General features: G+C 43.4%; 1 protein-coding gene across 3 annotated transcripts in view; it reads left to right on the top strand.

Moving 5' to 3' along the window:
* Positions 1–566: 566 nt before the first annotated feature.
* The window catches only part of LOC120026436 (one cut domain family member 2-like), a 46,355-nt gene continuing 32,761 nt past the window's right edge, over positions 567–14,160 (top strand). Inside the window, exons 1-2 of one of the 3 annotated variants that reach the window (XM_038971295.1) lie at positions 567–1,871; positions 5,913–5,999. In XM_038971295.1, the coding sequence (XP_038827223.1) occupies positions 755–1,871; positions 5,913–5,999 (1,204 nt within the window). In that variant the 5' untranslated portion in view covers positions 567–754. Of the gene's footprint in view, positions 1,882–5,912; positions 6,000–14,160 lie in introns of all 3 variants that reach the window. The other 2 variants (XM_038971296.1, XM_038971297.1) reach the window with 2 other exon arrangements.

The following is a 14,160-nucleotide window of genomic DNA, read 5'->3' as shown; positions in this document are numbered from 1 at the left end:
GAGAGGAGATACAGAGAGGAGTTACAGAGAGGAGATACAGAGAGGAGTTACAGAGAGGAGTTACAGAGAGGAGGTACAGAGAGGAGTTACAGAGAGGAGGTACAGAGAGGAGGTACAGAGAGGAGATACAGAGAGGAGATACAGAGAGGAGATACAGAGAGGAGTTACAGAGAGGAGATACAGAGAGGAGTTACAGAGAGGAGTTACAGATAGGAGATACAGAGAGGAGATACAGAGAGGAGTTACAGAGAGGAGATACAGAGAGGAGTTACAGAGAGGAGTTGAGAAGACATTTAGACATTCTGACATTCTGACATTACACTCCAAATGCAAGAGATGCGTCTAAATCTCTAACAACCCTTATTTCTGACGGGCACTCTACCCAGTAAACATGGATATGAGAGAGGCAGCCAATGAAAAGCCTTTGTTTAAACCAAAGAGCGACTGCGGGTGGTCAGATCAGCCGTCCTTAACAAAGAACCCTCCCCCGCCAGCGTGTTAGGCTGTCCGTTCAGCAAGCCCATCCTGGACAGCTACAGTGTCCTAAACAGAATATGTAGGAGGAGGAGAGGGCTCGGACATGGATCTAGGAAGACTCAGCACTGGCCCGTCTGATAGAGATCGGTAATTTTTTTAAATTTATATTTAAAAATAAAAAAAACCGAGAGGCCTTAGAGAAAAGAAACCGAAGGAATTAGCAAAACCCATCCCGGCACAAAATATTAAATAGATCAATGGACTGAATGAGGGCTGAATGAAGACTGCCTATAACGCCTATCGATGCCTGTCCAAGGATCTGGATGCCTACGCCATGAACCCAGAGATGACAATGGACAGCATTGGCAATCTGCATGGCGGACTGAGCCATGACCAGGACTTGATGAACAGCCACAGCCCCCATCACACCCGGAACCCGGGGGCTTCTTTGCGGTTACATCAGGATCTGGCTGCTGCATCGTCGCGGTCCGCCATGGTGTCCAGCATGGCAACGATTCTGGACGGAGCCGGAGAGTACCGACCAGAATTGTCTCTCCCGCTCCATCACGCTATGAGCATGCAGTGTGATACATCCCCACCGGGGATGGGGATGAACGGCACATACACCACGTTAACTCCACTTCAACCTTTACCCCCAATTTCAACCGTTTCGGACAAATTCCACCATCCGCATCACCATCACCACCACCACCAGCGTCTCTCTGGGAACGTAAGCGGGAGTTTCACGCTGATGCGGGACGAGAGATGTTTACCAGCAGTGAACAACCTCTACAGTCCCTATCATAAGGACATGACCGGGATGGGTCAGAGTTTATCCCCCCTGGCCAGCAGCCCTCTTGGCAATGGCTTGGGTTCTCTTCATAACACACAGCAAAACCTCCATAACTATGGCACTCATGGGCACGACAAGATGCTAAGCTCAAACTTCGATGCCCACACTGCCATGCTGGCCAGGGGGGACCAACACCTCTCACGAGGCCTCGGTGGCCCCACGGCAGGTATGATGCCGCATTTGAACGGGATGCACCACACCGGGCACCCGGGCCACCCTCAATCCCACGGGCCTGTGTTGGCTTCCAACCGGGACAGACCGCCCTCCTCCTCGGGACAACAAGGTAACAACTCGGGGCAGCTTGAAGAGATCAACACGAAAGAAGTGGCACAAAGGATCACAGCCGAACTGAAGCGGTATAGCATCCCCCAGGCTATATTCGCTCAGAGGGTGCTGTGTCGCTCGCAAGGCACCCTTTCAGACCTCTTAAGGAACCCCAAACCTTGGAGTAAACTTAAATCTGGAAGGGAGACCTTTCGAAGGATGTGGAAGTGGCTGCAGGAACCCGAGTTTCAGAGGATGTCAGCCCTACGGCTTGCAGGTAAGACAAGGTATCCTCAAATAAAACATAAAACCGTCTCTGCTGCTGTTTGTTGCCTGTCCGCCTGCCTGCCTTTCTGCTAGTAGTCAGGCTATAGCCCTGCACTAAAATACAGCTCAGTATCTATCTATCTATCTATCTACCTCACTGCTGACAAGCCTAGATGAATGAATTTCGTCCAAATTACAGTAGTAGTATTGTTATCATTGATTCATAATAACAATCGATATCAATGACAAGGTCAATTTATTTATCTGTCTATAATTATTTCTCTATTTAATAATGAGCTATTTATGGTATTAATATTCTGTGTTTAGTGTAGCCTGACCCTTTTTGGGGGGGAATTCTATTTTTAGTGACGAGCAAGTTCTTCTGATGAAATATCACTTGTGGTAACAATTTAATTTTGATATTATTATAGATAGATACCAGCGCTTTTCAACATGTGCAACGCTGAGAACAGCACCAGTCCCTTCATTTGAAATACCCCTGAAAATTGTATTTTGATGTTTGATTTTAATGGGGGAGGCATATTATTATTATTTTTAAATGTTATTGTATTTTTTATTTTATTAAATAGACATATTTACACCTGGAGTAAGCAGCTTAAGGAATATTGTGTAAATGTATTGCTTGGACTTTTTCTGTGGGTGTTCCGTCAAGGAGAGGGAGAGAAAGAGAGAGAAAAGAGACAGGGGACCGTTTCAGACAGAGAATGCCAAAATGCTGTTGAGTGTGATGAGCTTTTTTTTCTCCAATCAAAGCCAGAGATGCGTTGAAAACAGGACAAATATATCTAAGGCTGGTCTATAGTAAGGCTGGTGCCCCCTCTAGCGAGAACGCGTAGAACGACTTAGACCGGTTTTCTTTTGTTCGGGCAATGCGAAAAAAACGAACCGTTGGTTTCCTTTCAGAATTGATTGTGGATTGTATTTACTAAGGTTTCTCGTTTTATTTTAGTTCACTGTTCTCACGATCCTCAAAAAAAATATTGTTTAAATATGTAGTAGACTATATTGACGCAAACAAACATTTGCTATTATTTCAGTAAATGCTATATATTTATTCTTCACTGATTAATAACTCGATATAGCTACGTAATCCTAAATGTACACTATTACAGGCGTATAGGCTGTATATTGATGTTTACAAGTATAGTGTGGAAAGTTGACTGTTTTGACTAAAACCGAAGGGGATACCGTCTAATTGAGATGAGATTTAGAGAGGAAGACAGACCAGCGGCGAATAGTGGATCAATATTTCAAAAATTGTGCGCATTTTCTAACAAGACATTATCAACAACAAAAAATGCAGCCTGCTATACTGTAAGACCAAAACAACCACAACATTAGAATTAATTTATATATACATTCTTAATGTATTGGTGATAATGACATTTGACGAAGCTATAGTGCAATAACAGAGCACATTTGAGTCATTTAAGAGATGCTCTTATCCAGAGCGAATTACACTACTAAGTATATATATTTTCATTCGTGCTTGTCCCCGATGGGAATCGAACCCAAAAGCCTGGCGTCCTAAAAGCCATGCTCTACCGTCTGAGCCACACGGGAAAACATACTGTTTAGATGGAAAGATATTAGGTTGCTCCATATGCTATCTGTCCTATATATATATGTGTCCTTTCTATGAGCAGTAAAATGCCTGGACCGGAATCCGGTGAACATTGAATCAGGCCTTTTAAAAAAATATATATATATATCCGTATTAGTTATGGAACGATTGTAAAATAATTGGCACCATTAAATTATCACCAAATATAACCTATCTCACTGGTAGCCTATTTGACGGAGGAAATGCCTTCCCTTCTTCCCCGCAGCAGAATACTATAGTTTACAGATGGCCGTAACTCTGCGGCCATGCAGCTCAGGGCTTTGGGGGAAGGTATTATGTGATCGGCTCGCGAGGCAGCAGCCAGGGAATTGAATAGAAGAACAGAAGCTGCAGCACGCGGGGCTCAATGAATTATTGATAGAAATCTCTGCGTGACCAACAGCTTGAGCACAAAAAAAAACGTTAGCTTGTCGCGGGTTAACCAGCTAGGCAAAATGTGGAGACAGGGCGCCCAGGCTTTTTGTTCGTTGTTCGTTGTGCTGCAGGTGTAATGACGTAAATAAATATCACGGATTGAAAATGCTGAATCATAGAATTATGTGAAAGTTGTGGTTGTAAATGCAATTGGAAATGTGGCATGTTTTTACTGTCCAATTAATCACCTTATATAAAATAAATGTATATAGTATGCGTACAGGCGTATCAATAGGCATATAAGCATTAACAACCATTACAGTAGCTGTTGGTCGTATACTAATTATTTGATACCACAGTTTCTACTGACTAAATATAAAATCTCCAGGTGTCCTTTTCACTGCAGGGTCTCAGCCCAGGGAAAATGGACTCGTCGCGGCTTTATTAGTCTGGTCAAATCAAACGTGACACTCGACTCAAGCTTATTCCACGCGCACTCACATTGCCGCATGCAATCAGACTGTCCTGGTCCTGCCGGACACCTCGAGGTGCCTGCCACGGACCCGACAACATTCCCTGTTACAGCTAGCCTAGCCTACATCATTGACATGCAACTCACAAGTCCAGCTGAACTAACTTTACCAAATAAAGAATCACACGGGATAGGCGTCATGATATAATTATGGACGGTTGAGATCGACCAGGTGGGCCTTATAGCCTACTTAAGAATTAAGGAACGATTGGATATATATAGGCACAATAAACAAATTAATAGGCCTATAGAGACATAAGAAAACCAACGTTTTATAATAATGCACCTATAAACTATCGAACATTTCAATGTTTACATTTATATGGCTAGGCTAAGGCTTTTATTTAGGTGTTTAAATAAAATGTCAGATTTATGGAGATTTAGTGAACATTAGCTATGTTATAACACTAGAACAATTCTTACAATAGAAAGATGATCAGCAGGTTAATACCTTACCAAACGTCGTGAAATCAAAAGCGCCAGTAGGCTACGTTTCATAATGTTTCACAATATTCCTCTGGCGTCATTGTGAAATTAGACACAAACTAAAAATAGTTTTTCAAAATCACATGTAACATTAATTTACATAGTTACATCTTTACTGAAGGAAAATGATGTTAATGTTATATAATATATATGGACGCAGAAAACAAAATGGAAACATGATTAACGAACAAAAACACAAGACCAAGCTCAGAATTAAGACAACACACATTTCTGTTTATTGTCACTCATGTCTTTCAGTTAAATCATGCGGTTATGTCACTTTTTCAAACAAATCTGTTAGGCAGTGGATCAATGGCGATAATCCCCACAAGATTAAAAGGGCATTAATGCTGACAACAATAACATAAACGTGTGGACCCAGATCGCATTGATCTACAGAACCTGATCCGGAGCCGTTCCAGTAATGCTGACGAATCAGGCGGGGTGATACCCTCTTCCCATCACTGGAGCTATCTCTGCAGCGTCTCCTCTCATCACACCCACATCAACCTATTCTCAGACCAAAGACTTGTCTTGTTGGATTGACAGTGCACTTTGAGAAAGACTGCATTTTAAACGTGTGTGTAAAGACTATTATTGCAGCCTAAAATGACATGTTTTAAATGTGATTTTCCTTGTATTTGATGCATACATTCAGAGTGAGAGTGTGTGGGGTTTCCAGCTCGGGCCTGTCAGTTAGGCTTGATGTTTGCATATTTGCATATATTCGTATAAGGTGCTCTCATCCATAAATGGGGACATTATTAATCAATTAATATTCAACATGATCTCTTACTTTATTGATTTAAAAAAATATATTTTAAAATCTACATTGAAGAGTGAAGTACAGTATATATGTGTCGTTTCTATCTCATGTACACGGAAGCGGGAAATCCGTAATAATGGCATTTCAAATGCAGTGTAATAATAAATTAGTGTGTATTTATCCAAATGTTGTAGTCGGCTAAACATACAGCGGCTAGAGAACAGATCACCACACCAAGCCTTTTCCCTGTGTGCCTCCTCCCTTACAGGTACCAGTAGAGAGCACGCCATGATTGGGTCAAATGGGATGCTCTGTCAGACACTGACAACATTGTGCACAGGGACTCAAAACTATGGTATGTCAAAAAACAATAAAGTAAATATGTAGTAATGCTCAACAGATACACATATACCTACTATTATATACCTAGTATTATATACCTCGTATTATGTGTAGATGGTAGATTGTGTATTTAGAATGAAATCCCACTTGAATTGATTGAATAGGATTATTGGATTCATATTAAAAAGAATATATCTGGTATTGGAATAAATGCTGGATTGGAAAGATCCAATTGTGGATCATAGTCTTTAATCTGTGGTTTAAGGCCCTTTTAAGGTAAAGTAGGTCTACTTAGGGTCGTAGTTAGTTACATTGTGATGAAAACACAACCATTAACTCAGACATTTATCAGTTTAAAAATGATGAGGGGGTTGTTTAGAAAAGTAAAGAAATTATTTCGGTTTTTTTTTGTCAGTAGGTAATGTGTGCATGGGTTCTTTGACAGTGCTACATTATCCAGTGAGTTGATGACTTCACAGCTGCTTTGAGATGAGCCAATTTTATAAACTACAATATAAAGATCTGTTTCACTGAGCAACATGTGTCCCACTATCACAGATCAGTTTCCCTGAGCAACATGTGTCCCACTATCACAGATCAGTTTCCCTGAGCAACATGTGTCCCACTATCACAGATCAGTTTCACTGAACAACATGTGTCCCACTATCACAGATCAGTTTCCCTGAGCAACATGTGTCCCACTATCACAGATCAGTTTTACTGAGCAACATGTGTCCCACTATCACAGATCAGTTTCACTGAGCAACATGTGTCCCACTATCACAGATCAGTTTCCCTGAGCAACATGTGTCCCACTATCACAGATCAGTTCCCCTGAGCAACATGTGTCCCACTATCACAGATCAGTTTCACTGAGGAACATGTGTCCAACTATCACAGATCAGTTTCCCTGAGCAACATGTGTCCCACTATCACAGATCTGTTTCACTGAACAACATGTGTCCCACTATCACAGATCAGTTTCACAGAGGAACATGTGTCCCACTATCACAGATCTGTTTCACTGAGCAACATGTGTCCCACTATCACAGATCAGTTTCACTGAACAACATGTGTCCCACTATCACAGATCAGTTTCCCTGAGCAACATGTGTCCCACTATCACAGATCAGTTTCACTGAACAACATGTGTCCAACTATCACAGATCAGTTTCACTGAGCAACATGTGTCCCACTATCACAGATCAGTTTCCCTGAGCAACATGTGTCCCACTATCACAGATCAGTTTTACTGAGCAACATGTGTCCCACTATCACAGATCAGTTTCCCTGAGCAACATGTGTCCCACTATCACAGATCAGTTTCACTGAGCAACATGTGTCCCACTATCACAGATCTGTTTCACTGAACAACATGTGTCCCACTATCACAGATCAGTTTCACTGAGCAACATGTGTCCCACTATCACAGATCAGTTTTACTGAGCAACATGTGTCCCACTATCACAGATCAGTTTCACTGAGCAACATGTGTCCCACTATCACAGATCAGTTTCACGGAGGAACATGTGTCCCACTATCACAGATCAGTTTCACTGAGCAACATGTGTCCCACTATCACAGTGTGTTTCACTGAACAACATGTGTCCCACTATCACAGATCAGTTTCACTCAGCAACATGTGTCCCACTATCACAGATCAGTTTCACAGAGGAACATGTGTCCCACTATCACAGATCAGTTCCCCTGAGCAACATGTGTCCCACTATCACAGATCAGTTTCCCTGAGCAACATGTGTCCCACTATCACAGATCAGTTTCACGGAGGAACATGTGTCCCACTATCACAGATCAGTTTCACTGAGCAACATGTGTCCCACTATCACAGATCAGTTTCACGGAGGAACATGTGTCCCACTATCACAGATCAGTTTCACTGAGCAACATGTGTCCCACTATCACAGTGTGTTTCACTGAACAACATGTGTCCCACTATCACAGATCAGTTTCACTCAGCAACATGTGTCCCACTATCACAGATCAGTTTCACAGAGGAACATGTGTCCCACTATCACAGATCAGTTCCCCTGAGCAACATGTGTCCCACTATCACAGATCAGTTTCCCTGAGCAACATGTGTCCCACTATCACAGATCAGTTTCACGGAGGAACATGTGTCCCACTATCACAGATCAGTTTCCCTGAGCAACATGTGTCCCACTATCACAGATCAGTTTCACTGAGCAACATGTGTCCCACTATCACAGATCTGTTTCACTGAACAACATGTGTCCCACTATCACAGATCAGTTTCCCTGAGCAACATGTGTCCCACTATCACAGATCAGTTTCACTGAGCAACATGTGTCCCACTATCACAGATCAGTTTTACTGAGCAACATGTGTCCCACTATCACAGATCAGTTTCACTGAGAAACATGTGTCCCACTATCACAGATCAGTTTCCCTGAGCAACATGTGTCCCACTATCACAGATCAGTTTCACTGAGCAACATGTGTCCCACTATCACAGATCTGTTTCACTGAACAACATGTGTCCCACTATCACAGATCAGTTTCACTGAGCAACATGTGTCCCACTATCACAGATCAGTTTCACTGAGCAACATGTGTCCCACTATCACAGATCAGTTTCCCTGAGCAACATGTGTCCCACTATCACAGATCAGTTTCCCTGAGCAACATAAGTCCCACTATCACAGATCAATTTCACTGAACAACATGTGTCCCACTATCACAGATCAGTTTCACTGGGCAACATGTGTCCCACTATCACAGATCAGTTTCCCTGAGCAACATGTGTCCCACTATCACAGATCAGTTTCACGGAGGAACATGTGTCCCACTATCACAGATCAGTTTCCCTGAGCAACATGTGTCCCACTATCACAGATCAGTTTCACTGAGCAACATGTGTCCCACTATCACAGATCAGTTTCACGGAGGAACATGTGTCCCACTATCACAGATCAGTTTCACTGAGCAACATGTGTCCCACTATCACAGTGTGTTTCACTGAACAACATGTGTCCCACTATCACAGATCAGTTTCACTGAGCAACATGTGTCCCACTATCACAGATCAGTTTCACAGAGGAACATGTGTCCCACTATCACAGATCAGTTCCCCTGAGCAACATGTGTCCCACTATCACAGATCAGTTTCCCTGAGCAACATGTGTCCCACTATCACAGATCAGTTTCACGGAGGAACATGTGTCCCATTATCACAGATCAGTTTCACTGAGCAACATGTGTCCCACTATCACAGATCAGTTTTACTGAGCAACATGTGTCCCACTATCACAGATCAGTTTCACTGAGCAACATGTGTCCCACTATCACAGATCTGTTTCACTGAACAACATGTGTCCCACTATCACAGATCAGTTTCCCTGAGCAACATGTGTCCCACTATCACAGATCAGTTTCACTGAGCAACATGTGTCCCACTATCACAGATCAGTTTTACTGAGCAACATGTGTCCCACTATCACAGATCAGTTTCACTGAGAAACATGTGTCCCACTATCACAGATCAGTTTCCCTGAGCAACATGTGTCCCACTATCACAGATCAGTTTCACTGAGCAACATGTGTCCCACTATCACAGATCTGTTTCACTGAACAACATGTGTCCCACTATCACAGATCAGTTTCACTGAGCAACATGTGTCCCACTATCACAGATCAGTTTCACTGAGCAACATGTGTCCCACTATCACAGATCAGTTTCCCTGAGCAACATGTGTCCCACTATCACAGATCAGTTTCCCTGAGCAACATAAGTCCCACTATCACAGATCAATTTCACTGAACAACATGTGTCCCACTATCACAGATCAGTTTCACTGAGCAACATGTGTCCCACTATCACAGATCAGTTTCCCTGAGCAACATGTGTCCCACTATCACAGATCAGTTTCACTGAGCAACATGTGTCCCACTATCACAGATCAGTTTCACGGAGGAACATGTGTCCCACTATCACAGATCAGTTTCACTGAGCAACATGTGTCCCACTATCACAGTGTGTTTCACTGAACAACATGTGTCCCACTATCACAGATCAGTTTCACTGAGCAACATGTGTCCCACTATCACAGATCAGTTTCACAGAGGAACATGTGTCCCACTATCACAGATCAGTTCCCCTGAGCAACATGTGTCCCACTATCACAGATCAGTTTCCCTGAGCAACATGTGTCCCACTATCACAGATCTGTTTCACTGAACAACATGTGTCCCACTATCACAGTGTGTTTCACTGAGCAACATGTGTCCCACTATCACAGATCAGTTTCACGGAGGAACATGTGTCCCACTATCACAGATCAGTTTCCCTGAGCAACATGTGTCCCACTATCACAGATCAGTTTCACTGAGCAACATGTGTCCCACTATCACAGATCAGTTTCACTGAGCAACATGTGTCCCACTATCACAGATCAGTTTTACTGAGCAACATGTGTCCCACTATCACAGATCAGTTTCACTGAGCAACATGTGTCCCACTATCACAGATCAGTTTCACGGAGGAACATGTGTCCCACTATCACAGATCAGTTTCCCTGAGCAACATGTGTCCCACTATCACAGATCAGTTTCACTGAGCAACATGTGTCCCACTATCACAGATCTGTTTCACTGAACAACATGTGTCCCACTATCACAGATCAGTTTCCCTGAGCAACATGTGTCCCACTATCACAGATCAGTTTCACTGAGCAACATGTGTCCCACTATCACAGATCAGTTTTACTGAGCAACATGTGTCCCACTATCACAGATCAGTTTCACTGAGAAACATGTGTCCCACTATCACAGATCAGTTTCCCTGAGCAACATGTGTCCCACTATCACAGATCAGTTTCACTGAGCAACATGTGTCCCACTATCACAGATCTGTTTCACTGAACAACATGTGTCCCACTATCACAGATCAGTTTCACTGAGCAACATGTGTCCCACTATCACAGATCAGTTTCACTGAGCAACATGTGTCCCACTATCACAGATCAGTTTCCCTGAGCAACATGTGTCCCACTATCACAGATCAGTTTCCCTGAGCAACATAAGTCCCACTATCACAGATCAATTTCACTGAACAACATGTGTCCCACTATCACAGATCAGTTTCACTGAGCAACATGTGTCCCACTATCACAGATCAGTTTCCCTGAGCAACATGTGTCCCACTATCACAGATCTGTTTCACTGAACAACATGTGTCCCACTATCACAGATCCGTTTCCCTGAGCAACATGTGTCCCACTATCACAGATCAGTTTTACTGAGCAACATGTGTCCCACTATCACAGATCAGTTTCACGGAGGAACATGTGTCCCACTATCACAGATCAGTTTCCCTGAGCAACATAAGTCCCACTATCACAGATCAGTTTTACTGAGCAACATGTGTCCCACTATCACAGATCAGTTTCACAGAGGAACATGTGTCCCACTATCACAGATCAGTTCCCCTGAGCAACATGTGTCCCACTATCACAGATCAGTTTCCCTGAGCAACATGTGTCCCACTATCACAGATCAGTTTCACTGAGGAACATGTGTCCCATTATCACAGTGTGTTTCCCTGAACAACATGTGTCCCACTATCACAGATCAGTTTCACTGAGGAACATGTGTACCACTATCACAGATCAGTTTCACGGAGGAACATGTGTCCCACTATCACAGTGTGTTTCACTGAGCAACATGTGTCCCACTATCACAGATCAGTTTCACTGAGCAACATGTGTCCCACTATCACAGATCAGTTTCACTGAGCAACATGTGTCCCACTATCACAGATCAGTTTCACTGAGGAACATGTGTCCAACTATCACAGATCAGTTTCCCTGAGCAACATGTGTCCCACTATCACAGATCTGTTTCACTGAACAACATGTGTCCCACTATCACAGATCAGTTTCACAGAGGAACATGTGTCCCACTATCACAGATCAGTTTCACTGAGCAACATGTGTCCCACTATCACAGATCAGTTTCCCTGAGCAACATGTGTCCCACTATCACAGATCAGTTTCACTGAGCAACATGTGTCCCACTATCACAGATCAGTTTCACGGAGGAACATGTGTCCCACTATCACAGATCAGTTTCCCTGAGCAACATGTGTCCCACTATCACAGATCAATTTCACTGAACAACATGTGTCCCACTATCACAGATCAGTTTCACTGGGCAACATGTGTCCCACTATCACAGATCAGTTTCCCTGAGCAACATGTGTCCCACTATCACAGATCAGTTTCACGGAGGAACATGTGTCCCACTATCACAGATCAGTTTCCCTGAGCAACATGTGTCCCACTATCACAGATCAGTTTCACTGAGCAACATGTGTCCCACTATCACAGATCAGTTTCACGGAGGAACATGTGTCCCACTATCACAGATCAGTTTCACTGAGCAACATGTGTCCCACTATCACAGTGTGTTTCACTGAACAACATGTGTCCCACTATCACAGATCAGTTTCACTGAGCAACATGTGTCCCACTATCACAGATCAGTTTCACAGAGGAACATGTGTCCCACTATCACAGATCAGTTCCCCTGAGCAACATGTGTCCCACTATCACAGATCAGTTTCCCTGAGCAACATGTGTCCCACTATCACAGATCAGTTTCACGGAGGAACATGTGTCCCATTATCACAGATCAGTTTCACTGAGCAACATGTGTCCCACTATCACAGATCAGTTTTACTGAGCAACATGTGTCCCACTATCACAGATCAGTTTCACTGAGCAACATGTGTCCCACTATCACAGATCTGTTTCACTGAACAACATGTGTCCCACTATCACAGATCAGTTTCCCTGAGCAACATGTGTCCCACTATCACAGATCAGTTTCACTGAGCAACATGTGTCCCACTATCACAGATCAGTTTTACTGAGCAACATGTGTCCCACTATCACAGATCAGTTTCACTGAGAAACATGTGTCCCACTATCACAGATCAGTTTCCCTGAGCAACATGTGTCCCACTATCACAGATCAGTTTCACTGAGCAACATGTGTCCCACTATCACAGATCTGTTTCACTGAACAACATGTGTCCCACTATCACAGATCAGTTTCACTGAGCAACATGTGTCCCACTATCACAGATCAGTTTCACTGAGCAACATGTGTCCCACTATCACAGATCAGTTTCCCTGAGCAACATGTGTCCCACTATCACAGATCAGTTTCCCTGAGCAACATAAGTCCCACTATCACAGATCAATTTCACTGAACAACATGTGTCCCACTATCACAGATCAGTTTCACTGAGCAACATGTGTCCCACTATCACAGATCAGTTTCCCTGAGCAACATGTGTCCCACTATCACAGATCAGTTTCACTGAGCAACATGTGTCCCACTATCACAGATCAGTTTCACGGAGGAACATGTGTCCCACTATCACAGATCAGTTTCACTGAGCAACATGTGTCCCACTATCACAGTGTGTTTCACTGAACAACATGTGTCCCACTATCACAGATCAGTTTCACTGAGCAACATGTGTCCCACTATCACAGATCAGTTTCACAGAGGAACATGTGTCCCACTATCACAGATCAGTTCCCCTGAGCAACATGTGTCCCACTATCACAGATCAGTTTCCCTGAGCAACATGTGTCCCACTATCACAGATCTGTTTCACTGAACAACATGTGTCCCACTATCACAGTGTGTTTCACTGAGCAACATGTGTCCCACTATCACAGATCAGTTTCACGGAGGAACATGTGTCCCACTATCACAGATCAGTTTCCCTGAGCAACATGTGTCCCACTATCACAGATCAGTTTCACTGAGCAACATGTGTCCCACTATCACAGATCAGTTTCACTGAGCAACATGTGTCCCACTATCACAGATCAGTTTTACTGAGCAACATGTGTCCCACTATCACAGATCAGTTTCACTGAGCAACATGTGTCCCACTATCACAGATCAGTTTCACGGAGGAACATGTGTCCCACTATCACAGATCAGTTTCCCTGAGCAACATGTGTCCCACTATCACAGATCAGTTTCACTGAGCAACATGTGTCCCACTATCACAGATCTGTTTCACTGAACAACATGTGTCCCACTATCACAGATCAGTTTCCCTGAGCAACATGTGTCCCACTATCACAGATCAGTTTCACTGAGCAACATGTGTC

The sequence above is a fragment of the Salvelinus namaycush genome, chromosome 31, assembly GCF_016432855.1.
Source record: "Salvelinus namaycush isolate Seneca chromosome 31, SaNama_1.0, whole genome shotgun sequence".
Lineage (NCBI taxonomy): Eukaryota > Metazoa > Chordata > Actinopteri > Salmoniformes > Salmonidae > Salvelinus > Salvelinus namaycush.
This window is presented reverse-complemented; position numbering and strand designations above follow the sequence as displayed.